General features: G+C 49.4%; 2 protein-coding genes across 3 annotated transcripts in view; both read left to right on the top strand.

Moving 5' to 3' along the window:
- LOC149371964 (homeobox protein CDX-1-like) overlaps window positions 1–6,444 on the top strand; it is a 42,074-nt gene extending 35,630 nt beyond the window's left edge. The window contains exon 2 of the mRNA XM_089566299.1: window positions 5,782–6,444. Within this exon, the coding sequence (XP_089422425.1) occupies window positions 5,782–6,071 (290 nt within the window). The 3' untranslated portion in view covers window positions 6,072–6,444. The remainder of the gene's footprint in view (window positions 1–5,781) is intronic.
- Window positions 6,445–6,585: 141 nt separating this feature from the next.
- On the top strand, window positions 6,586–25,334 carry LOC149371963 (mitochondrial ornithine transporter 1). 2 transcript variants are annotated; one of them, XM_089566298.1, is made up of 6 exons: window positions 6,586–9,393; window positions 21,807–21,935; window positions 22,584–22,983; window positions 23,875–24,047; window positions 24,241–24,390; window positions 24,707–25,334. In XM_089566298.1, the coding sequence occupies exons 2-6, from the start codon at window positions 21,812–21,814 to the stop codon at window positions 24,829–24,831; spliced, it is 972 nt and encodes a 323-aa protein (XP_089422424.1). In that variant the 5' UTR covers window positions 6,586–9,393; window positions 21,807–21,811; the 3' UTR covers window positions 24,832–25,334. The 2 variants fall into 2 exon arrangements, with proteins under 2 accessions (XP_089422424.1, XP_089422423.1); XM_089566297.1 differs by lacking the exon at window positions 6,586–9,393 and adding an exon at window positions 21,520–21,690.
- The last annotated feature ends 1,432 nt before the right edge of the window (window positions 25,335–26,766 follow it).

The raw sequence follows: 26,766 nt of genomic DNA, 5'->3' as shown, positions 1-26,766 counted from the left end.
TGTACTCACTGAGCTCGCGGAGCGCCTGACACGGCTTTAACTCGAGTTAGTTATTGTCCATTAGCTGAGCGTGCGACGTCGTATGGCGGAAGGCAAGTCGTTCTTTGTCGACGGACTGTTGGCCCGTGGACTAGGCATCATATGACCTGCCACTTCCGCTCTGTAAGTCCACGCCTGGCCCGCGTACAGAGAAAAGCCGGACGTAAGTCTAATACGCTTATCGCCTACCCTCCGACCTTCACCTTTATGGGCAGTGATAAGCGGATTAGGCATGTGCGTGGATTTTCTCCGTGCTACGTTCACCAACATCTTGGGCCAGCCGAGAACTTCACCGAGCGGAAGACGTCACGTTACGCTTTTTTCGTGGTGGTGGTCCGCGGGACAACGATCCGTCGTGTGAATCCATGCGTCTTAAGTTGTGGCATGTGGGGATTCAACGTCCCGAAGCCGCACGCGTGTGAGCATCTCTTGTCTGATGAGTGGCGTGCACGTACAGAACCATTGCGCAGCGTGTGTCGGCAGAGCGTATCATCAGAGCGTAATGGCACGAACTGTCAATCATCCATTATAGCGGTAATAGATTAGTTGATTAAATCATTGTATAATTAGCACGAATTAAGTACTGAGTCACAAAGTCATTATTTAAATGTGCAATTAATTCGCCGCGCTAATTATTGGATTGAATTGGCCAACCACTGCACATTAATCGGTAATTTATTCGCATTGATGAATTTGTTAACTACTGAATTAATTAGACAACTGAATTCAATTATGTTCAATTAACCCAGCCAAAATATTTAATCGCGTAATTATTTAATTGACAACACCCATTAATTAGCTCAATTAGTGAATTGCTTCACACGTTCATCTGTGATGTAGTGGAATTGATAAAATACGTCATTACTGAATTAGATAATTAATCATGTGAATTATTACTTATAGCTATATATATAAATAATTAATTAGCACTTTGGTGTGCTTACAAGACGCTCTAGCAGCTCTTAGGATGTGGTAGAACCGAAGTAAGAGCGAGAACACGAATTAGAAACGACAAAGACATAAACGAGCGCGAAGCAACATAATCGGCAGAAGTAGTAAGAGAAATGCTTTCTCACTACTCCCTCAGTTTTACTATTTTTTTACTTTTTATGGCTAGGGTTCAAGGCTGTCGCCGCACGCTCCCTCCGCAGTTTTTTTTTTTTTTCCTTCATGCGGGTTTGTAGGCATGAGCCAGAACAGAAGGCGCTGCGGAAAGCGTTGTGCAGACGACGCGACGCCAAGGCTACGCCCAACCTTCTCCCGTCAGGCAGAACGATGCACCAATGGAGTGCCTTTAGCGAAAGTAACCCCTCATGACGTCAACGGGGTTCAGAGTAGTGGGCCGGGCCCGTTTTTGAAGGAAGGAAAGAACGAACGGGCTTTGATTTGAATTTTCGCAGCTTTTCGGGGCGCGCATGGCTCTAGTATTTTGCAGAGGTTATCTTCGATGCCTCATCTATGCAGTGGGCTTGTTTTTCAAAAATGTCCGGACCCTGGGCAGTGGCCCTCACTGACCAGGGTCCCGACATTTTTGAAAAACAAGCCCACTGCATAGATGAGGCATCGAAGATAACCTCTGCAAAATACTAGAGCCATGCGCGCCCCGAAAAGCTGCGAAAATTCAAATCAAAGCCCGTTCGTTCTTTCCTTCCTTCAAAAACGGGCCCGGCCCACTACTCTGCACCCCGCTGACGTCAAGGGGGGCTACTTTCGCTAAAGGCACTCCATTGGTGCATCGTTCTGACTGACGGGAGAAGGTTGGGCGTAGCCTTGGCGTCGCGTCATCTGCACAACGCTTTCCGCAGCGCCTTCTGTTCTGGCTCATGCCTACAAACCCGCATGAAGGAACAAAAAAAAAAACTGCGGAGGGAGCGTGCGGCGACAGCCTTGAACCCTAGCCATAAAAAGTAAAAAAACAGTAAAACTGAGGGAGTTGGCTCGCCCCCCCCCTCCCCCCCCCCACCCCCCACCCCCCCGCCGTGATCCCGTCACGAGACGCTCCGCGTGCGCGCTCCCTTCTCAGTTTCTTTTCTTCTATGCGAGCCCCCCAAAACAAGGTTTTAATTAGTAGTGCAGCAGAGCCTTTCCCTCGCTCGCCCACTTTACCGCTCCGCACACATACCGCTTATCTTTCGTGCATCTTGCGTACGCCTTGACTCCAATGAATGACATATGCTTTGGAGCGGAGAAAAGACACAAACACACAGAACACAAACACGCATGGAGAAAAGCAAACGGGCGGTTGCCGGGTCCGCGCTTCGCCGTGTGTTTCGAACACAACCGACTTCCGCCCCTCCGCTCGTGAAACGGTGGGGAGGCCTAAAAGAAAATGAAAAGGTGGCTCGTTAACTGGGAATGACAAACAGATGTATGAAAGGATGCGCTCGCTAACAAGTCTAGGTGGTCGAGCCGATCGCGCCTCTCGCTCGTTCAGTGTGCGGAGAAAATGCAAAAACCAAGAAAAGAATTCTATTGAAGGCGGGGCCATGACGTCGCCCTGTGACGCACTCCACAGACACCACGCCTCCGGCTTACACCGGAGAAGGAAGGGGTGATTTTGCCTTGCCGAGCCTACTCGACGAGGAGCGGGAGAGAAAAATTTCGAGGAGGGAATGGAAGGAGAGGAGGCTCGCTCAAAGTGAAGTAGAGAGTGTCTGCTGGCCGCGGGTGGGCAGGGGGCCTTTAAGGTGCAGTGCCGTCGCGCAGAACACAAGTGGTCTTTCATTTCAACCTCGTCAAAATGCGGCCTCCGCGGCCGCGATTCCATCTCGTGATGTCGGGCTCAATAGCTGAACGCCAAGGTTACTGAGCTACCGTGGCGGGTGAAAAGGATGTATGAAATTCCGCAAGCAGGCTTCTCTGCAATGGCGCCTTGCGGAGTGGAGGAGCTTACCCGCAAGGTTTGGATCATGTGACGCAAGACTGGCATGAAGGCATTCTCGCGCTCACGAGTTCTGTTAGCCACGTCTGTTTATGAGTGTTCGCTGCCACGTCTGTTTATGAGCGTTCGCTACCACTCCAGTGCAAAAGGTTTCGTTTTATTACGTTAGCATTAGAACCTCCATGTTGGAACAATCTATCCGTCCGTCCGTCCGTCCGTCCGTCCGTCCGCCCGTCCATCCGTGTGAAGCCTCAGTTGGCAGGTGGCAAACTCGATGCAGGAACATTCCCGTCTCCATTTTCAGGGGAGGAGGCGAAAGTGGGAGAGGGAAGAAAGAGAGCAGTTGAGAGTGGACGGGTGGCAGGTGGGGGAGAGTGGAGAGGGGGTATGGCACGTCCCACTGTGGTTGCTGGATTGGCCCGGGAGAGTGAAGCGGGCATGTGGCGTGCCACACTGTGATTGACGGTCTGGATCACGCCACCTACCCGCGCGGTAGGAACTTGTCAGCGGCTGCTCTGTCCGGGGCGGACTAATGATGACGCATATTTTGCCGAATCAATCGCGCACTGATCGTCTGTAATTTTTAGACCAGACGCAGTATGTGCATTTTAAATAAACGAGACCGTCGGCTATCTTTACTCACGGAGTGTACTAAGCTTATTCAGAGCTATGCACTCCGAGACTATATTCCCAGCATCAGGTCGCTCTAGTAAAACCTCCTCCTTTACGCACTGCTGGTGTTCTTGATAAAGTACGCACAGCGTGTAGTTCTATGTGAAATTGAGTACTCAAGAGGCTCACAGTGGCCGTTAAGGCACTTTTATTTATTTTAGCTACGGATAACATCTAGATGTTATGTTACTGTTCTGTTCCAGCGTATAGTTCCTGAAAATAACAATTTAGCGGTAACAGAATTTAAAGCGCAAACCTTATCTTATTCAATACCGTGCAGTGTCTGCTACTACGTCGATGTGATTTCCCTTTTTAACGCTTTCTTGGCAGCATTTGCCCAAAGTGAGTAGTAAGTGGGTCGCAAGTTCATAACAGTGAATAGGGAAGTCAGGACGGGCTACTATGTCGATGGGTGGTTCTGACTTTGGGGCGACTTAATATAAAATGCCGTCGTGACTTTCTCCAGAGAATCGTAACTGTTGCATCGGTTACAAGTAAGAGCCTTTTGAGCAGGCGATCTTTATCACCACTACATTCTCTCCCCTCCCTAATATACCCGTAGGCTTGCAAACATCATAAAGAGAGAAGACTTCTATGACAGGAAAGGTGCTGAGGTCGCCAGTATAAATGTCTCTGTGGCCTGTACTCCGGCAAAAGCGAGAAGTTTAAAAATTGACGCTTATGCTTGAGTAAATCGCGAAATCCAGGAATAGCGTTCTTCTGAACTGCTGAACTGAACTTTCTTCTGAACTGCTTATAACAACTACCCATGCGCCAACACTGTGGCTTCGGCAGAGTAAGCACTCTCGTACCTCGAGCACCCGCCGCGGTGGCTCTAAGGCGCTCGTCTGCCGAGCCGGAGTATCCGGGTTCGAACCCGACCGCGGCGGCCGCGTTTCGATGGAGGCGAAGCACAAAAGACGGCCGTGTGCTGTACGACGTCAGCGCTCGTTAAAGATCCCCAGGTGGTCGAAATTATTCTGGAGGCCACCACTGCAGTTTCTCTCTTTCCTCTTTCACTTCCACCTTCTTCTCTTCCCTCTTGACGCGGTTGAGGTATCCACCAAGATGTGTGACAGTTACCATGTCTTTCATTCCCTGATAACCAATCAATCATTACCTCGAGCTATGTTATGAATAAGCGTGACGCCCTACCACGGCATGCTACTAGCTGTCGCTGTAAAATAGGTAGATGGGATATGATGATATGCTGGCAGTCTTGTACACAACGCGTTACAATTAATTGCTTCTAATGAATTACGTTTTATTCTTATTCTGTAATGCAACTGATTACTTTCTATAAGATGTAAAGTTCTCGGTAAACCATTTTTTTTTTTTCAGTTATCGATTACCAGTAATCTGTTGCGTTTTCCCCCCTGAAAAACAAGTTTTAACCAGTGGTATAAATTCGAGAACCCGAACGGAGAACGGAATTCCCCCGACATAGAGCTGCGGAGAAGCCGCTCGTGCCAGGGTGTCCGCACATGCAAGCCCGAGCGGCCTGCATTTTACAAGCCCTGTGTTCCGCGCGTCGAATTTCACCTCTACGGCACAAAAGAATGTCGTGTTTAGTGGACTTAGGCTTTGTTTCCACAGAGCGCGAACAACAGCGGAGCGTGGCACTTTTGTAACTTCAAGGTAAAGTCACTACTTCGAAGTGGTGCGCAACTTCTACGTAGTTTAAATAAACTCATTTCCCTCCATCATGTACATCGAGATACTCTTCAGTATCACAACTAATGTGTTCACAAGTAAACATGGAAAGAGTGCGGACGAAAACTTCGAGAAGCAACTGCAGGTGAAATTACCAAAATATATACCCCAACAGCTCTATAGATCAAGCAAGCCGCAGCAGCTCGTTCTAGTTCGTGAACGTTTGTGCTATGCTAGTCAAAGGTTAGTGAAAACTAGCGTAATAGTGAATAATTATGTCTCTGCAATTGTTCAGATACTTTGCGTGTGCATTAACTTACCGCTGAAATCAGTTACATTTCATATGAAGTAACTGTCATCGTTTTATGTAGCACGTAGAAGACAGGATGCCGTACAGTAGAATAAAGTGCTTGAAGTTCGTGGGACGATGCATACGTCCGCATGCTTTCGTTACAACAACGCATAGGTGCGCACACATAGTCCCTCATACTGTCCGCATATACTGTCCGCCATAACGGTGCTCTCTCTTCGCGCAGGCAAGACGCGCACCAAAGACAAGTACCGGGTCGTGTACAGCGACCATCAGCGGCTGGAGCTGGAGAAGGAGTTCCACTACAGCCGCTACATCACCATCCGGCGCAAGGCAGAGCTGGCCGCCGTGCTGGGCCTCAGCGAGCGGCAGGTCAAAATCTGGTTCCAGAACCGGCGCGCCAAGGAGCGCAAGCAGGCCAAGAAGCAGGAGGAGCTGCTGCACCGAGAGCTGAAGACGGAGCCGCCGCCACCGCCGCCTGCACTGCCGCCATTCTCCGCCGACGGCTACTCCTAACCGCGCCTCGGGCGTACTCTTCATACGGGTCTCCTACGTTGCGACGCGACAGAGCTTGCGTTTGCCGTGCGTCGGACACTTTTCGCCGACGGAACAAGGACAGGCCAATGGGGCACAGCGTGCAATGAATGGACAGCAACGCCGCGTGCGTGCTTCTTCCAGGACAATTCTTACGTGCACGGACGCCGCACGGACTGTTATACGGCGTGTGCAGACTTCCTTGACGCCAACGCGACTGGTGCAAGCACTGCTCCTCTTTGCACTGGGACCACGCTCGAGGGCCTCTTGACGAGGCGGTGGTGTGCGAAGCTTAATTCGGTAACAGCAGTTGTTCGTTCGTGTGTGAGCCTAAATGCAGCTTCCGTACATTACACCTCGTTGTGTTCGTTGAAAAAAAAAACAAAAAACGAAATGCGTGGCACGCTCTGGCGAAGCACGCAGTAGACCGTCCTAAGGAGACATTGGTCAAAGGTAAGGTCAAAATACACATGCGCGGCCCGTGCGAGCGGCATGCGTGTGCAGGAGTGGCGGCCAAGTAGCCACGTCGTCGTCCGGCATCCCGAACAGATCGCATCCTACGGCGAACAAATCTGCGCCGCCGCAACCCCCCGAGCAAAGTCCGTATAAAATGAGACCGTATATATACAGCCACTGCGGTGCGCGTGTGGCTTAATGCTGGGTTGGGGGGAGCAGATTTTACGACTGTTTGCCCGACGCCGGACGAACTTGTGCCCGCTGTTTGCGCTGCTGGTGGACCGGACGCGGGGAGCCCAGCAGTGACGAAAGGCGCGTATATGTGCGCACGCGATCGTAGCGCCGCACCGCGGAGCCCTCGACGGTGCGCTCTTCCTTGCCTCGAGGGTTGGCGCCCATCGGCCAACTCCATCCTTGCCCAATCTGCTCCGGCGGTCGTAAACGGGAGCGTCAAAACGCGCAGCTTTTCATTAGCCGACCGCAAAAGCGAGCGCCGCAACTTTCGCCCCACGATGCGTAGGGTTCGCGGGGAAGGAGACGCGCCGTGGGGGGCTGCTGCCGATTCGCGCGTTGCTGCGGCAGCCGGCGCTGCAATTGATGCCGCACGTATGCGAGGCGCAGCGATGATCGTTCTCTCGCTCGGTGCGCTGCCGATCTTCTCGGGGCCGCGGAACGAGCGGCTGCGGACCGGCGGCGGATGGCTCCCGCGAGGCCCCTCCGTCACGGCCGCCAAATGGCGCCCATTGTTGCGCGGCTGCCGGCCACAAATCACGCCCGGCCCGGCGCTCGCATCCCGAGGGGACGATCTTCCGCTGCTCACGGGACGTCCCGGCATCCTTCACCTGCTGCTGCACCGTCCGCACAGACGACAACAGGTCTGCCGCTGGTCGCAAGTGCGCTCGAGCTGGCTGTGTAACCGCCGCTGGGTATAGCATGTGCGCTCGAAGAAACCCATTCCTCTTCCTTTTCCAGCAGCCCAAGTGTTTCGTCCGCGCAGCCGTTAAGGGTTAAAGGCAGCAAGCGTTTGTTTTAAAAAGAACGAGTGGAAGCTATAACCCTGATCGACCGTTCAGCCGTGTGGAAGAACCGGTTAGAACGCTGTGCACCAAGAGGCCACTTACCGACGTCGTGTGGACACAAACACACCGAATGCGTGGTATGGTATGGTATGGTATGGTATGGTATGGTATGGTATGGTATGGTATGGTATGGTATGGTATGGTATGGTATGGTATGGTATGGTATGGTATGGTATGGTATGGTATGTGGGCCCGAAGCTGCACGTCGGCTATGAAGGACGCCGTTTAGTGGATGGCTCCGGGTTAATTTGAACCAGCTGAGTCTCCTATTAATTGGTTTGTTCGTAGAAGGTTGCGGCCAAGTACTACACCAAGGTTGCCAAATTCTGTTCTGGTGGGGAAGTGCGTTGTCGGTGATAGAGAAATCAGGTGAAAAATCAGATCAATCAGGTGTTAGAGAAATGCGCAGAATATAACCAACCCCTATATATAGCCTTCATTAATTACGAGAAAGCATTTGACTCAGTGGAAACCTCAGCTGTCATGCAGGCATTGCGGAATCAGCGTGTGGAAGAGTGTTACGTGAAAATATTGGTAGATATTTTTAACGATTGCACAGCTACTACAGTTCTCCATAAAGTCAGCAATAAAATTCCAATACGGAAAGGTGTCAGGCAGGGAGACACGATCTCGCCAATGCTCTTCACTGCCTGCTTACAGGAGGTATTCCGAGGCCTGAAATGGGAAAAATTGGGGATAAGAGTAAATGGAAAATACCTGAGTAATTTGCGATTCGCTGATGACATTGCCTTGCTAAGCCACTCAGGACAGGAACTGCAAAGCATGATCAATGAGTTAGACAGGCAGAGCAGAACGGTGGGGCTAAAAATTAACATGCAGAAAACCAAAGTAATGTTCAACAGCCTAGCAAGGGAAAAGCAGTCGCAACTAGTAGCGAGGTGCTGGAAGTAGGAAGATAATATGTCTACTTAGGACAGGTAGTTACCGCAGAACCGGATCATGAGAGGGAAATAACTAGAAGAATAAAAATGGGGTAGAGCGCATATGGCAGCTTCTATGATATCATGAATGGTAGTTTACCAATATCCCTCAAGAGAAAAGTATACAACAGCTGTATCTTACCGGTACTCACCTATGGGGCAGAAACGTGGAGGCTAACAAAGAGGGTTCAGCTTAAGTTAAGAACAACGCAGCGAGCTATCGGAAGGAAAATGATAGGTGTAACGTTAAGAGATCGGAAGAGGGCGGAGTGGGTGAGGGAACAAACGCAGGTTAATGACATCCTAGTCGAAATCAAGAGGAAGAAATGGACTTGGGCAGGGCATGTAATGCGAAGGCAAAATAACCGCTGGTCCTTAAACAACCCAGCTGTAATTAGCCTAATTTAAGGGCAACGGAGTGGATTCTAAGAGAAGGCAAGCGTAGTAGGGGACGGCAGAAAGTTAGGTGGGCGGATGAGATAAAGAAATTTGCGGGAATACGGTGGCCGCAACTGGCAAAAGAGGGGGTTAATTGGAGAGACATGGGAGAGGCCTTTGCCCTGCAGTGGATGTAGTCAGGCTGATGATGATGATGATGAGTCTCTTATTAAACGTGTACTGAAATAGGGCAGTAACCGAGCGTATTTCGCCTCCATAGAAATGCGGGCGCCGCAGCCAGACTTGGATCCCGCGAACTTGGTCTTGGTATCAGGCGCCAAATACAGCCGCTACTTGCGCCAGAGCCGCGACGGGACCCTCGCCCCTGGCGGTCACCGTTGCCGCCTTGCCAGACCCTGAGGCGGCTGCGATGGAGGAGGAACAAATACAGTGGGTGTCTAGAAACAAACAAAAAAAAACAAAAAAATGGAGGGGACATTTACGCTCCGTAAGGCATGTTGCCGGGGTAGTTGGTTTAGCATCTTGAAACTTGGAAAAAAAAAACTTGCCGCAAATAGTTTCACATATACAAAAGAGACGAGGAGACAACAGACGGGCGCTAACTTCCATCTGTTTATCGCACGAAAAAAAGCATATACATTTATAGCATCTGGTTACGCCCACATTTTCACTCCACGGGCATTATGATAGCCGTGACTTATTGCCTTGCACTGTCATTATTGCACAGAAACTCGTACTCCGCCGCATACTATTTAACTGAAGTATCACTCGCCCACAAGGCTGCCTTTTTCTTTTTGTGGAAGGCTTCCAATAAAATCCTCGCCTGCTAATCATGCTTCTGCCCAAAACCCTCGCCTTTTCCAGTCGAGGTGTGTGCACAGTCACGCATTCTGAAGAAGGTGGCTAACAGACACAAGGTACCGCTAGTTTTTTCAGCCCCAAACAAGTAGAACAAACTTATACACGGAATTTGTGGCACTGAGCGCCCTGGGTGCAGTATAAAACATAATCGTACCTTCATCCGCTGTATGGAAGGAGTGGAACGTCCTATATAGGGCAAACGGGGAGGTGCATCAACAAACGCCTTGAGGAACATGGCAAAAAGGTAGAAAATAATAAAGACAAACATACCAATTTGGTCCGCCATGTTAACACGTGCAAGTGTGAACCACGACTGGAAAAAGCGAGGATTCTAGGCAGAAGCAAGACCAAGCAAGCCAGGCTTTTATTGGAAGCCTTTCCCATAAAGGAAAACGCAGCCTTGTGTGAGTGACACTTCAGTTAAATTGTATGCGGCGGAGTACGATTTTCTGTGAAATAATGATAGTGCAAGGCGATAAGTGACGGCTACGATAAGGCGCGTGGAGTGAAAATGTGGGCGTAACCTGAGCCTATAAATGTACGTGCTTTTCTGGTCAAATGTGTAGGGAGGGGAATCTCCCAAGGTGGAGTAGAATTGCAATAAGGGAGTAATTACTCATTGACATCCACCCAAGCGCAGCCAAGCGGCTACAAAGGAAAGCTATACAGCTTTCTCGGAAACTTCGCAGTTAAAGAAAAATTCGTCCTGGTCCAGGGTGCAATAAACAGTTCGAAGTTGGCGCCTGTCCGTTGTCTCCTCGTCTCTTTTGTGCATGTGAAATTATTTGCGACAAGGTGGGTTTTTCTCCAAGCTTCAAGACTTAAGCTCCACCTTAAGAGTATGACGCGATAGCTTTACTGAATTAATGCCCATATATGCAGGATTGGTCTGGTTTGGTATGGTTTGGGGGGTTTAACGTCCCAGAGCAACTCAGGTTATGAGGGACGCCGTAGTGAAGGGATCCGGAAATTTCCGCCACCTGGGGTTCTTTAACGTGCACTGACATCGCACAGTACGCGGGCCTCTAGCATTTCGCCTCCATGGAAATTCTACCGCCGCGGCCGGGATCGAACTCGCGTCTTTCGAGCCAACAGCCGAGCGCCATAACCACTGAGCCACCGCGGCTGCTGCAGGATTGGCCTTCCTCTACTTTACATTCATAGATCCCTGGGAGCCCTCATACCCCTCCTGGCGCAAGCGATGCGCCACTGTCCTGCGATGGCTGGTGTTGTCCCCAATGGGGCTTGTGCGACCCAGCTCGCTCTCCCCGAGGAACCTCGGGCGACCAATCATTAATTTAACCACCACCTTCCACAGTCGTCAGTTTGCTCGCTATCCCGTGGACAGGCTTCGATGACGCCACAAGGTCACGTGACCTGGGTGGCCCACCTGCCTCCTAGGTTGCTTCTCTGGGGGTTTTTCGCTCGCGGTCAAAGATGCCGACGCCCGATTGTCTGCTACACGAGCTCCTCAACGCTGTCGCGTTAAAACTTTCCCCCACCTCCAGCGAGGCCCGCGTGATGCGTTTCTCCGGACGATTAATCGGCTTCGGCGCGACAAAAATTTGACGCCGGCATGTCGATCTTTGCCCAAGCTCGGGTACGCGGCCCGCTGCGCTATGTTGCGCCTCGACCGAGTTGCCAAGGCCATTGGAATTTCCCCGTTCTCCAGCCACGTCTTTGCATCTTGGGACCGCGCAAAAAGGCAATGGGCGAGGAAGAGACCAACAAGACAGAGCGACTTGTTGACTTGTTGGTCTATTCCTCGTCCGTTGTCTTTTTGCGCGGTCCCGAGATGCATTGCTTGTCACCAGCTAGCCCGCCTTTCTCTGTAATATTTGCCACCCCTTTGCCCAGGGACCGCTGCGAGTGCGCTGTGCGTTTCAGCTGCCGTGCGCTGTATAGTTTCGGTTTTTGTGGCATGTTAGTATGGTTTAATCGTTTGGAAGTACATTTGGTGTTCTCGACGGGTTCGACGCTCCACTGAATTCACAAGGCAAAGATCTATCACTGACAGCGGCGGAAAATTAAAGCGCAAGATAATTTCCGATGACCAAAAGCCGGCCTTAATCAAAGCAGGTTCATCGGAGCCTGACGTAGTTCTCAGCACGTTTTCTACAAACCTTGGCAGTGTGAAAGAGATCTAGATCCTTATCTCTGAAGCCTTTGAGAGCCCTTTTAACGCGATAGTGTTAAAGGCCCCATTCACCAGAAAACACGGTGTCAGCGTTGTCGCCGTTGTCGGCGTTGTGAGCGAAAAATCGCGATCATGGATCAAGCAGGTGGTCCCCAGAGGGCAAGCTACCTAGGAGGCAGGTGTCCCACCTAGGTCACGTGACCTTGCGGTGTCATAACACCCTGCCCAACGGATAGCGAGCAAAATGCCCACTGTGGCAGGTGGCAGTTAAGTTAATGATTCGTCGCTCGGGAAGAGCAACCTGGGCCGCACAGGAACCATCGCAGGGCAGTGGCGCATCGCTTAGCCGCTGCACCACTGCTCCAGGAGGGGTATGAGAGCTTCCAGGGATCTATGAATGAAAAGCTGAGAATGAGTTCCTGCATATATGGGATTTAACCCACTACGCTATCGTGTCATAACCTTAAGGCGGAGCTTAAGTCACCCCCCCCCCCCCCCCCCCCCCCCCCCCGCAATTTTTTTAAATTGTTTTTCATCAGCCTTCGGTCTGGCGTACTCCTTCTTCACAAGACATGTATGCCATGCGGTGCAGTGTTGTGACCAGTGTCCTCATGCGTTATGCGGAGAAGCCGACCAAAACCGGCACGAAATCGCCGCCGTGTGCCCTCTCTCGCTAGTCCATATCGGCTTCGTCGTTTAAAATACGGGGCTGATATGCTGAATAGGTCTATCCTGTAATGTACGACATTACTCCTCCAAGACCTATTTTATAGTTGCTGAAGCCAATGCGGGCCGCGGAAACAACAGGCGTGACTGTTGGCACGGTTGAAATACTCGGTGTGCAACTGCAGACCTACACCGAAATGTGAGGTAAGGAAGATGTGGTGGCGCAGCTGTCGACGGTTTGGGGTAACAGCGGGTGGCATGGCATATCAAAATGCATGTAAACAAAAATTTCCAACGTAGTTTTCTGGTTAACAAGCTTTCCAAATTTCCGAATTATTTTCTCGTTTACAGTGCGCCTTTGCGGGCGGCCGTTTCTAGTAACTGCGAATAATTTTTCAAAACATCACGATAAATGCGTATTGTGATGGCGCGCACATACCCTCCACAACACCCAAGCGCTCAACCAGCTGTGTGTTTCACCGAATCGGACAGGCTTCTCAAGTCTGACATGCTGCCACGTGCGCTGCATTTGTTCACAAATACGGCCTTCATACCATAGCAGACAATAGGGCAGACGATACCTCCCGTCAGTTTCGATTTCTGCAAGCGCCCCCTATGTTTGAAAACGCGTTGCTCGCTCGGTGACCGTACTGAAGGCTACCTCAACAGATATCGATGGCGCACTAAACGCCAACTAGGTTGCCCTCGCTCTACACGGTGTCACGTCAGCCTGTTCGCATGCGACAGTTGCAGTAAAGGTCACCTACGGCTGTAACGAAGCAACACCTATAACGAAGAGATCGCAGGGCCTCTTCGACTTCTTATAAACAAGGCTCAACTGCATATGCGCCACATGTTCCATGCCATCGAAGGACACTAAATTTGGCGGTATTTTCGAGGAGAATTCAACTCTTGGCTTTCATTAACTATTCCCTTTGGGAGTACAGCAACACGCATACGTGTGTTTTTGTCAGCACGAACCGACCGCCCCTCTTGTTCTCGCGAAACAAATCAGCTCGTTCGGCGTTCCGACTGAATGTGTACAAGTAGCAAGCAACCTCGGCTGATGGATTGGGTATTGCATGTACAAAGGTACGTGACGAATGTGTCGCGTTCACAGGTGTACGCCGCGTTGTTTGGCATGTAAACCCCCCCCCCCCCCCCCCCCCCCCCCCTCGTCTCACTCACCGCTTTCTCCTACACTCCGACCTGCGCACACTGCAAGCGAAAGTCTGACGCGTGCACGATCAAGGCTATGCGCACTTCGCCCCATCACCCGAACCCCACCCGCATCAAGGGAGGAAAGGCTGCAGGCCGACCGGGTAGCTCTGACAAGTGTGCAAAGTAGATGGACGGGCGGACGCTCTTTGTATACCGTGGAGGTGGCAAGTGCCCCCTTGCCCGATATAGTTATTTTTTTCCCCACTGTTTTTCATGCTGTTGCCTGGAGGACACCGAAAACGATGACTTATGCAGAGGGCTTCGCGGTCAGTTAAATTTTATTAACATTGGATGGACGTGGGAAGGTGGTGAGGGTGAGATGCTACGCTCTTCGTCCCCTAAAAAGAAGCACATCTCAGCATTCGGGGGTGAGGAAGTGGGGAAGCATGGCAAGGTATAGAACGACAGCCAGGTTTAGAGATGCGAGAAAAACCCTGTAGAATCCAGAAACTACAACAGGAGCCGGAATGCCATTATTCGGCGTCGGGACAGAAATATAGATGCTGCTCTGTATCCGACCGTGTCAACTCGCTCTTGCCTTCTCTCACTCGCTCACTCATTACAGATGACCGCAGAATTGTTATGATGACTTCGTGCGTTAATAGAAATTATATACTACGTTTTCTCGGTTTTGCAACATAGCTTTCACGTAGTTTTGTAGATGCCTCTTTTGTGAGGCGCACACACCCAGAAATTACATAATTGTATTGGGTGCCTCACGAAGACGAACAAGAGTTTTTTCCAGGCAATGAGCTCTTAAACTTCGCTGCAGGCCGCCTTGGCCCGGCGGACTCAATACTGTTAACAATAACTGACATCGATGAGGAACTTTTACGAGTCTTTTCGAAATCTAGAAACAGGGCGTCAGTGGGTGAGTCAGGATCAAGATTTGAGTGAATGTCGTGAAGAAAAAGAGCGAGCTAAGTTTCATGGGAATGCCCTTGACTGAATCCATGCTGATAAAGATGAAAAAAAAATTGACGGATGACAAGAATATATGATGACGGTAGTGAATTTTTATGGCGCAAGGGGCCAAAGAGCGCCACGGCAGGAGGTATATTCATTTGCTCAAGATGGGGTCAAAGACCCATTTCCCAAGTATTTCACCCTGATTAAGCCGAGCACCAGGCCAGGGTGAGCTTTTACCCATTGTATCGCCGGTGGGTACCCGGCGGCACTGGAGACAGAACACCGCACCTCCCAATGGGAGGCGGATGCTCAACCACTAGGCCACCGCTGCGGTCCCGGTGACAAGAATTTAGCCTCCTGGGAATAAATAACACGCCCCATGATTCTGGAACAAACACTCGTGATAGACATGGGACGATAGTTATTGGGGCACCATCGGTTGCCTTTTCTGAAAACAGGAACGACCTTACCAAACTTCCAATCCGCGGAAACGGAACTGGTGGTTTGCGACAGCTGAAATATGAGTGACAAAATAATGCTGCTGACATGTTTAGTGTTCTTGAGCACTTTAACATTTATACCGTCAGTTTTTCGTTGAGGCTAAGTTCTTTAGCTTATCAATGAGATACAAATTTGACCGGAAGCAATAGCAATCATTCCAGGATGCGTATTCGGTAGCAATGATGTGAGGTTGACAAGTGTCTCGCTGGTCAAAACAGAACAAAATGTAACGCTTAGAACTTCCGCAACATCGCTCTCAGGTACAAGGTAGCCATCGCTGAGGCTCAAGGAAGTACTGTTAGGACAGGAAGGGTTCCAGAATTCCTTTGGGTCGCTGCGTAGCACAGATGATATAATCACATTGGAGAGTGGCCCACCTGCCTCCCAAATTCCTCTCTGGGGACCACCTGCCGGAGCCATTCCCGTGATTTTTCGCTCACAACGCCGACACTGGATTTTCTGGAGAAAGGGGTCTGTAACGAAAATACGAAACATCCTCCATATGACCCTTGGTTTCCGTGACTACTGGCTTCCTTCATGTGTGGGTCATAACGAGCCCCTCATTTCCCTTCCTTTGTCTGCTCAACAGCTCGACGACGGCCCGGGTTCTGGCAATCTTGATGCCGTAGGTAGCATAAGAGGGTTCTCGCACAGCTTCCGCCCTGACCGCTCGATCAAGTGCCACGTGACAGTGGCGGTAAAACAGGACGTACTACGTCCGCCGCTATGTACGAGGGTGGCGCTGGTAAACACTCTCAAGTGTTCACCATTCGCAAGAACGACGACGATTTATCAAGCGGGCCTTCAGGATCACGGCTGCAAGTGGGGCCCTGAACTGAGGGCTCAACACAGGTAGGAATACGCTGGCAATTCTTATTAAACAAAGGGTTTATTTCTTTCCTTGCTTTCCGCAGCTGCAAATCAAGTGTTCAAGGTTTCACGAATAGCGCATGTTAGGCGCATCGGAATTAGTTTTGGTTTAGTTTATGAGGATTTAACGTCCCAAAGCGACTCACACTGTAAGGGACGCCGTAGTGAAGGGCTCCGGAAATTTCGACGACCTGGGGTTCTTTAACATGCACTGACAACGCACAGTACACGGGCCTCTAGGATTTCGCCTCCATCGAATTTCGACCACCGCGGCCGGGATGCATTGGAATTCTCAATTGTCCAATTTAAATAGTGTCTAATTTTATGGAAGCGTGTGCAGCCGTCCACACGGCTTGCGGATATAGCAGTTATAATCGAAACGGCCAAAGTGAGTTTTATCGAACTAACGGGTGTGATGCAAGCCCCAGGCGACAGTAGCCGAAAGTCTCCTCTCCGTCGCTTCGAGAGGAGGGAATCGATATGACCTCAGGCGAGCCACTGCGCGGTCACGCTCTATAGCTGCGCCGTCAGTCTGGTCATTATAACTCCTCAGTGGACAGGCAACCGCTGCAGCACAATGTGGTGCAATCTGCATGCGTCGATGAGAGGTTGCTCCAGGGTGCGTGGTGACCAAGATAAATCGGGTGTTTCCGGAAAGCCCGCCACTAACTGCTAAAAATAGGCCTTGTGGGGCAAAAAGATGGCTCCTTGTGGTATAGTAACACCAGTGTTGTCGGACGTCAGAAAAGAACGTTAATCATATTGAATAATTTCTAATCGTGAACATTTTAACTATTACAGATAGCGACCTGTTTGCATTTAGAGATTTGTAGCTGGTCATTGCCAGTATCCGTGTCAATTTCTAGAATTTCTGGAAAGCAATAACCCAGTTGGTGCTATGACTCAACAAGATTTGGCAATTACACGCGCGATTCGAAAATCGCGTGTCGGCGATGCGCTCAAGGCAACGCCCACTTGTGCACGTGACTTTGTGGCGCACATGCCACGTGACCTCTTTCTTTCCGCGCTTCGGCAGCGAGCACCGCAGCTCGGGAGGGACAGAGAGGGTCACATGGAACTTGCGCCTTGGCGTGACGTGCACAAGTGGGCGTCGCCTTGAGCACACTGTCGGCGCGCGATTTTCGAATCGCGCGTGTAATTGCCAAGAACTGCTGAGCCACAGCACCGAGGGCAATCGCTCTTTCGAAATTTTAAAAAATGAATGATTATTGCTAACGGTCATTTACAAATCCTACACGGGCCTCTAGAATTTCGCCTCCATCGAAATTCGACCGTCATGGGTTCGATCCCGGCCGCGGCGGTCGAATTTCGATGGAGGCGAAATTCTATAGAGGCCCATGTACTGTGCGATGTCAGTGCACGTTAAAGAACTCCGGGTGGTCGAAATTTCCGGAGCCCTTAAATATGGCGTCCTTCATAGCCTGAGTCGCTTTGGGACGTTAAACCCCCATAAACCAAACCAAACTCTATTTGTAACCATGTGCCTACTTGTAATAACCAAAAAGTCAATTATTGTAATTGAGTTCGTCGTGCGCGCCGTTGAGCGAGAAGCCGGTCGGTGCCAGGAACAAACTGAGCATCGGCGTCGTATTCACTGCTCGCGAAACATTGGACAAGTGCGCCGTGCGCTTGCCTGAAAGCATGGTGGGGGCTTGCCGTACGTGTACGACCTGTTAGTCATAGTGCCTGTGGGTGACTCACATAAAAGCGGCGCACAAGCGCTTCGTATATGTCCAAGGGATGCGTAACTTCGTCCTGTAGCTCGTTTCAGACGCAACAAATCCTATATAAACATGGGTACGCACACTGACTTAATTTTCACACTCACAGTGTTGCACGAAACATGGAGCTGACTAGTACGCACTTTGCAATGACAAGGCCGTACTTGTGCGCTGTGAAAAGCAATAAAGGAACGAAAGAAGTTGCAAAATATCACTTGTATTTTCGTACCTACTTGCCAAGCCAAGCCATAGCGTGCCTGTTTTTACTGTAGAACAGATAAGGAAAGAGAAGCGAGAGGCCCGCTACGGCGCCCATGAAGGAAGCCAACAGTCAACGGAACCAAGTGGCGTCGGGGAATGTTTTCTATCTTAGTGCGAAAGCACTATTTCATTAGCAATCGTAAAAAAGGCCATATTTGTCTGAAGCTTCTCAGATACCTGCAGAAATAACATAAATATTGCTGCGATGGGGTTTTCCAGCCTTCGGCTCTGCGAACAGATCAGCTTCGCCGGTAGCTGCGAGAGAGCACTATGCAACCTTTTTTTAATTTATGGAGTTCGTCGGTAGGAGATAAATAGCGTAATTATTTTATCGCTGAAAGATAATTGATTAGAAAGCAGTAGAAAAAACAGTCACCTGGGGGTCTTTAACGTACTCAGACGCCGCACAGTATACACCGCACAGTACACCGCGAAGTGCACGGGCCTCTAGAATTTCGTCTCCATCGAAATTCGACCGCCGCAGCCGGGATCGAACCAGCGTCTTCCGGGTCTGCAGCCGAGTGCCACAACCACTGAGCCACCGCGGCGGCTTGCGCTTTAAGGGAATGACGCGATAGCGTAATGGGTTGATTCCCGTGCATTGCCGAATGTCATTCTCTACTTTACATTCACAGATCCCTGGGAGTCCTCATACACCCCTCCTGGCGCAGCGGTGCATGCAGCGATTAAGTGATGCGCCACCACCCTGAAGTGGCAGGTACTCCCAGCGGTGGGTTTTGTGATCGCACACTGTGTTTGCTGGATTAGACCATGCCACCCGCCACCGTCAAGGGAAAACACCAATGGTAGTGCATACTCTGCGGAATGAATCGTATTGATTATGTTACTCTGTATCATTCCGTCCTTGTGCTCTTCATCTGGAGTAGCTTGTCAGGTCTGCACTTAACACCAAACAGTGAAGACCCAAATGACGCTCAGGCGGAGCAAGCTTCCATGTGCGTCAACTGCGAGACCGGACCCACTTCGCCGGGCGATACGTAGTCCTGGCCTAGTGCTGACGGTGCTGCTTGGGGAAGCACCAAGCGCTACGCAGCAGAGATAGATAAAAATATACAAACGCCTTTGGGGACAGTGAGGTCCTCCTACTGATGTAACTAGTACATGTTCTAAGAACGGTAAGGTGTTATAGATGACAAAGATGTGTGGAATACCGAGAAAAAAAAGCGCGCTTATTTTACCACGAGGACTTTCCATGCGGCGTAAGATGGGGTTATCAATACGTCGCAGCCTATGAAGACGGCACAGTGGGGGCCGCCGCCACTATTCGAACTAATTCGCCTGCAGAGGCGGAAGGAGCCGCCATCGCCCTTGCGCCCACTCCATCATTGACAAAAACATAACCAAAATTTGCACAGATTCACAGGCCGCGTACCGCCACTACCTAAAGGGCGTGGCGACTCCGGCAACACACCGTATTCTTACCACGGCCACCTCTCTCGACCGAACGGTTACTCTGTCGTGGGTACCTGGGCATGCCTCGATCCCCGGTAATGAGCGCGTTCATGCGCTGGCCCGAGAACTCTCCTCCCGGACCCCGGAGGATCAGGCACCCAACCCTGCGCAAGAAGCCCCTTCGGTCCTCTCTACATATCACCAAATTACCACATTTTACAAATTCAGCCGCATGACACTGCCACCACCCCACAGTACCTTGTCGCCCTTATCCAGCGCCACATGGCGGCAATTATAGACACGCTGCTTTATTTCACCCCACCGCCTCTCATGCTTTCATCCCACCTTTCCTCCTGATTGTAACACCTGTGGCGTGCCCAAATCCACACTTTTCCATTACCTTTGGGAATGTCCTTCCCCAAAGGCAGTATCCCCCAACCCCAATCCCACTCATTCTTCCTGGGAGGCTGCTTTACGGACCGCTCAGCCCGCCGGCCAGAAATGGCTAGTGGATCGGGCTTTACGTGAAGCACTAGCCCGTGGACTCCTGGACCAGTAGGGGACCACCCTGGAAGATTTTTTTTTTGTGTGTGTGTGTAATAAAGTTGTTTCCATCCATCCAATATGTCATGGAGGGTTATAGAGGCTATTTTCATCCGGAAACCTGAGCAGGAATAGGTAAAGGGCCACTGCAACTGAAACAGGACGAACGGAGTATACACTCCGTAGAGTTGTCCGTCAGCATGGGCGTCCGGAAGGGGGGGGGGGGGGGGGGGGGGGGCAAGGGGAGGCGTTTGCCCCCCCCCCCCCCCCCCCCCCCCTGTAATTACGGATATTATTTATGCACTAGTAGAAAACAACTGCACAGCTTGATTACCACGCTTAGGTGATATTAGCTTGTCGGATTTTGCTTATTGAGTTCAATTCTTTGTTCATTAATAGATTCCAATGTTTGTTCTCCAAGCTTAGCACTAATTTGCTGCTTCTAATTTTTGTTTCATGTGCGCAGTTTAAACCACAAATAGTTCCTTTTTGGTGCTAACCTACCGCCTCCCCCATACCCGGCCATCGGGTGCCCCCCCCCCCCCCCCTTACCTCCCTGGAAAAAGTTCTGCGGACGCCCTTGTCCGTCAGCCACAGGTTCAGGTGTCGGGTGAATTTAAAGGGTGGAGAAGACGGTCACCGCTCCCAAGCGGGAAAATGTACATAGGAAAATCGAGCTGGACCCCATTTCTTGAGGGAAAAGTACAAGACATACGTGGCTCAAATGGAATTACTAAGTAATGGCAAATTACTTATTAATGGCTAATTAGTGATGAATGATTAAATACTAATTAACTGCTAATTAATGACGCTTAAGCTTCGTCTTTAGGAGTGGAACGCGATAGCGCGTTGTAGCGCTGCCAGGGAGTCCACGGAATGCCACCACCCGTTCGGCGCGATACCTGGGCTAAGCTTGCGGCTTCGACCAATGGGGTTCCGGAATAGGGACTCCACCCATAAAGGCTTTTCATCATCATCATCATCATCATCCCTTTGAACGCAACGCTTTTTGAGGAAAGGAAATAGAGCAGTAATTCTCTGTCATCTCGGTGGACACCTGAACCGCACCGTACAGGAAGGGAGGAAGTGGGAGTGAAAGACGAAAGAGAGGCCGTAATAAAGAAAATGAAAATTGTATTTGAGGAAAGCAAATTGCGCAACTGTCTCACATATCTCGGTGGACTCCCGTCAAAAGCGTGACACCTCTGCTGACAAGCTTCTGCAGACAACCTTCTGTCGACAACGATGAGGCATTAAAGGCTTTCGCCTTAAGACACCACATGCATCTTGAGTCCAACAAAGTTCTTTGGAATCGCATAACATGGACGCAGTGGTTAAATTTGGCGGGTGGCGGGCGGCAACAGCCTCGGGTAGTGCTGCCGTCTTGTGTGCACTTTTGTAAGATGGAGGCAGGCGCCATGGGCGCCATCTAGGACATAGGGCGTGAACACGCCTCGCGCATGTGGTGCGCTCGCCGGTGGCATGCGGTCCGAGTGGTGCGGCGATTGAGTGCTTTCTAGTGTGGAAAAACACGTTTTCATGACTAACATTCCAGTCAAATAAGAATATACAACGCTGAACATTAAACTAGCTGGACAAACTGTAAGTTGTGCTCATTTGATCGTGCTTTCCTTACTCTGCTACCTCTAAATGCACTTGAGTACGTACGGGTTGTCCGCACCAATCTCCGCGACCTGATCTTCGGTTTCCTTTTGCAGGCACGATGTCCAACCCGCTTCCGACAGAGCTGCATGACCTTCAGGAGCTGCGCGACCACCCAGAGATCGGAGGGACAGTGTACAAACATTATTTAGCGGCAGCAGTTGACCTGGTTGCCGGGACCGCCGGTAAGCCGAAATACCTGTGCGGAATGCTTACGCAATCTGACCGAGATTTCCAACTGCATCCTGGGGTAGCACTGCTCTCGTTTAAACTTCCTGTCACATTTCCTGTGATAATATCTGGATAAATATCTGAACCTGGGAACGTCACGGTGCTGTTAATACAAGTTTAGTACTTATAAATGGCCTCACGGACGGACGGACGGACGGGCGGGCGGAAAAGCCGTGCTTCGCGGAAAGTAGTCTTTGATTTAATTGCTTATCGGAATAACATTTTCTTGTCTGAAAATAGAACGAACGTAATTTCAGTTTGCAGTGAATTATAATTAAATGCTATTCGGTGTTTTTCACGTAAACAGTTTATACATAGCTAGATATACATGTTACAATGTTGTTCTTTCCTGGGTTTTCGTGAAAATCGAGATGAAAGTTAAGTTTACTGTCTATTTATTATATTATGAAAACACTTTACGAAGACGAGCTGACGCTGAAGATTCTCTGTTAACCTTCTGTCATTCTGCAGTTTATTTGAGTAAGAACGCAACACAATTTTGGGAGACCACTAAGCCGCGATTTGTTGCGCAAGCCGGCAGCTTGCTGACCTTGTCGATTGGATATGCATGCACACTCGTGCTTTTTTATGTTTTCTTACAGGTGGTGCTGCCACAGTGGCAGTTGGTCAGCCACTGGACACTGTCAAAGTCAAGATGCAGAGCTTTCCAGAGATGTACCCAAGCGGTCTGCGTTGCTTCCAGAAAACTCTTTCTCAGGATGGTGTGCGAGGACTGTATGCTGGAACTGTGCCAGCCCTGGTGGCCAATGTTGCTGAGAACTCAGTTCTCTTCTGTGCGTACGGAGTGTGTCAGAAAGTTGTTCAGAAGTTGGTTCGCAAGCCAAATGTCCAGGAACTGAGCCCACTGGACAATGCATCTGCTGGCTTCCTTGCTGCTTTCTTCTCGTCGCTTACCCTGTGCCCAACAGAGCTGGTCAAGTGCAAATTGCAGTCGCTGCGTGAGAGTGCTCAGGTGAAAGGGGGCGCAAGCCAAGCGGGCATGTGAGTTGCATTAAAATTCAAGCTTCCCTTTCTACGTTCGCTTTTAGATCTGCTTCTGTTGCATCACAGGACTAAAAATGAAAGGCCGTCTCAGTATGCATTACATGTTTCTTCATGCCTGAAACCATTTTACCTGATGTGTAGATACAAATTGCTTCTAATTCAAGACAGATGTTTTGAACATTTGTGGCATAGTTGCAAAATTTTTTAGTTAGTTTAATGTTGCACTCTGCACCACAGTGAAAAAAAAAGACTTTAGCAATTTTTATGCCTGAATACTCGGCCATCAAAATTCCACTTGGAGTGCTTTTGAATTTATAATTGACTGCTTGCATTTGTGAATGCCATTTTCTTCCAGCAGAGGCATTGCACAAAGGAACAAAGCTTTTGAACAGAGCAAGAACTTTCAGATTCAGTAGCTGAAACCACTGTGGGTCAACAAGGCATTGTTTTGAAATTAGCTTGAAGGGCCTAAACTAGCTGGGCTTGCAGGATATCTGAGATTTATCAAGGGCACAGTGCTAATGCCAGGTGTAAATACTTTTGCTAGCTCAGGAGTAAAGTGTGAGAATTTGGATGGAGTTAAAGTAAGACTTGTATTGAAGAACATGTGATTTTGAAGCCTATTTAAAGATGATATGATTCTTCGTATTTATGTAGGAAATTCATATGTTGTTTTTCCTCATGGCTAAGAATGTTATAAATGTGAGACAACTGGTGTCTCTCCTTTTACAATAGGGCTAGAGCATGTAGTGCTAAATTCTCGGTCAAGTATTCTCCCTGTAACAACCAAGCATTGTCAGATACACTGTGAAGTCATGATACATGGGGCCAATGATAGTTTCATTCCAATCTCATTTGTACAGTGAAAACTTTTCTATTGGCTTACAGTGGCACGTGGCAGCTTACGAGGGAAATCTACAGACAACATGGCTTCTTGGGATTTTTCAAAGGGTTTTCAGCTACACTTGTTCGAGAGATGCCAGGGTATTTTTTCTTCTTTGGCGGCTATGAAGGGGCCCGCCACTTACTCACTCCAAAAGGAAAGACAAAAGATGAAATAGGTAAGCTTTGCTTTTGAATCAAGTGCTGTTGAGCTGCGTGTTGTTGTTGACACATACAAGTTGAACAACTAATGAAGTAGAATAAAGGAACTTCTTGCCTGGTATTTTCTCATTTCATTTGCTTGTTGAATTTTGTTGTGTTCGTGTAAACAGTAACATAGCCGTGGGGCCTGTCTTTTCTTGTAATCAACAGGTGTTGCCAGAACTATTGTTAGTGGTGGTGTTGGCGGTGTGTGCCTATGGATCTCAATTTTTCCTGCTGACGTAATCAAATCCCGGATCCAGATTTCTGGAACTAATGAACCAGCTCTGACTGTAGCAAAATCAATAATGCGTACTGAAGGTGAGTGATTGCCGTTGCATCCATCCAGTTTTCTTGCAAATGGGGAGGGTGGAAAGGGGTAACTCTCTTCACCAGAAGGGGCAGCTGCACTGTCTTCATTTAAGAAAGACAAAACTTTTGTGTCTTTTTGAGTTTGGTCGCCATCAGCCAGCTGCAACTCCTGCTGCAATGCTGGCTGTTAGAGCCTGAATTGTAGTAGAGCATTTCTTCACCAAAGGGAGACAAGGTGCTAGTGCTGTTAGACTGAATCATCATACTATAATGAAATTGCACTATTTCTGGGTGTGGTTACGAGCACACTTTTTTCTTCTTTCAGGTGTTCTAGCCCTTTACAATGGATTGGGACCAACGTTGTTGAGGACGTTCCCAGCTACTGGAGCCCTTTTTCTAGCATACGAGTACACAAGGAAAACACTTAACTCTGCTTTTGGCATTGAATGAAAGAGTATCCACTGTTGTTATTGATGTACGTAAATGTCATAAATATAGGATATATATGTATGGTTGTTGATGTTGAATGAAGTCTTCCACTCTCGCTTTTCCGTGTATACTATTGGGGACATATTGAGAACATGTGAGTGACAACCGAGGTACGTGCTTGTGATAGTGGCTAGTAGCTCGCAGCCATTGTGTGGAAGTGGAATTTTGGATGCATAGTTCAGAAAGGAGGTAAGCCTTAGCAAGTACTGTACCTCTGTGCTACACTTGCCTCTTGTGATATCATTGAAAACTTTTGTTTGGATTAGCATATTTGTGTGCGTGCTGTTGCTCATGTGATTTGTTTATCAATCAAGTAAATTTGTTTTGTCATTCAATCAGTAGTGCGATTTTGCTTGAGGGCTGTATTCTGCTAATTGCTTCCAGCTCTTTGGCCAAATGGGGTTATTCATATTGGAACTGGAAAGATGAGGTTGTCATTTGCAATTAAAAAAAATATTTTGAAATGCGTGCCTGACATTTCTTGGTCTAAGTTTTCAAAGACAGTTTTGTCTAAAACTAGCCACTGAACCGCATGATAAGGCTTATTGCGAAATCTATTTCTGTAAAAAACACGTAGAAAGTACGAAGTATCGATGACAGCGCAAAGGCAGATGGTTTTTTTTTTTTCGTTTTTTTTTCTCTGCAGTGCGTAACAGATGAGGATAGAGCATGGAGAAACACGACACTGTGCTGTATCCCCATGTGCGACGCGCTGCTAAAAAAAATATGCAACACCAACTAGCCCGACAGCCTGTCAGTTCAATGGCAGTCAACCACGCCACTCTGCTGCCGCACTGTTGAATGCGCGCCCCTACGAGCTTGCATGCACGGCCTCCAAGATGATTGCAAAGGAAGACTTCAGAGGCCTCGGAGCGGCAGCGTTCCACCCCAGGTTGCACCCTGGAAAGGCTTTCATTCATAAGAGATAAAGCCACCGCTGGTGCTGTTCGAAGGCGGGCCATGGATAGTTTTTACTCATAAAATGGGCAGCTCTTGTGTGCATGCACTTTCTAAAACGGCGCTCTGCCTCACTCTGTGCATTGTTGCCATCATTGATCAGGAGCATTATAATACTGCACTGTACCAGTTAGTGGTTGAAAATGCAAAAGACATATAGGCCCGCATGCTGTGCGATGTCAACAATCCCATGAGCGTCGCGTTGTGCCGGCAAACTATCACATGGGCAAACCATCTTGAAGCAAAGCGGTGAAGCCAGTAACGCTTTGCCTTAAAGTGACAGAATTAAGTGTCTGTCTTCTTGGCCGGACACCTCAACTGCGCCTTGAGGAAATTAAGGGATGGAGGAGGGAGTGATCACCTGGGGATCTTTAATGTGCACTGACAGCGCACGGCGAACCCGGGTACTAGCCGAGCGCCCTACCACTGTAGTAGTAGTAGTAAAAACATTTATTGTTGCACTGTAACACCTCGGCGGGTTATCATAAGCTCGTGAGCCGTCAGGGAAGGGGGAATGAAAAAAGAAATAGGCGTTGTAGTGCACGTGCATGGAGGGTCCTGAATGGTGATGGCGCCCGCACGGGCACTTTTCGCGTTTCACCCCTTTTTCTATTCGGGCCCGCACTTTAGTATACTTCAGGCACGCTGAAGCCGGCCAGCTGGTTATTGCTTCTCTCCCGTCTTTCCTTACATAAAAACCCGTATTTATTTTTTCCACGTGACGGCTAGGCCGGTTGGATGGCTTTTGCTTGTTTTCTTTTGTTGTTACGAGTACAGCGAGTTACCAACAAGAAAGGTGACGAAACGCAAGAAGGCGCCCGTGTGCTGTGCGACGTCAGTGCCCAGGTGGTCAAAATTACGGAGACCTTCACCCTTTCCTTGCGGTGCAGTTCAGTTGTCCACCGAGATTGTGAGAAAGATACTGCGTCCTTTCCTTTC

Source organism: Amblyomma mixtum, chromosome 1 (genome assembly GCF_055824585.1).
Source record: "Amblyomma mixtum isolate Tamu chromosome 1, ASM5582458v1, whole genome shotgun sequence".
Taxonomy (NCBI): Eukaryota; Metazoa; Arthropoda; class Arachnida; order Ixodida; family Ixodidae; genus Amblyomma; species Amblyomma mixtum.
Note: the sequence above shows the minus strand (reverse complement) of the source record. Positions and strands in the feature narration are given on the sequence as shown.

Excerpts from the sequence above, each read along its gene's own strand:
- LOC149371963 (XM_089566298.1), top strand. The coding sequence starts at position 21,812 with ATGTCCAACCCGCTTCCGACAGAGCTGCATGACCTTCAGGAGCTGCGC. Across the intron at positions 24,048-24,240 it reads AAAGACAAAAGATGAAATAG|GTGTTGCCAGAACTATTGTT; the intron begins GTAAGCTTTGCT and ends TGTAATCAACAG. Across the intron at positions 24,391-24,706 it reads ATCAATAATGCGTACTGAAG|GTGTTCTAGCCCTTTACAAT; the intron begins GTGAGTGATTGC and ends TTCTTCTTTCAG.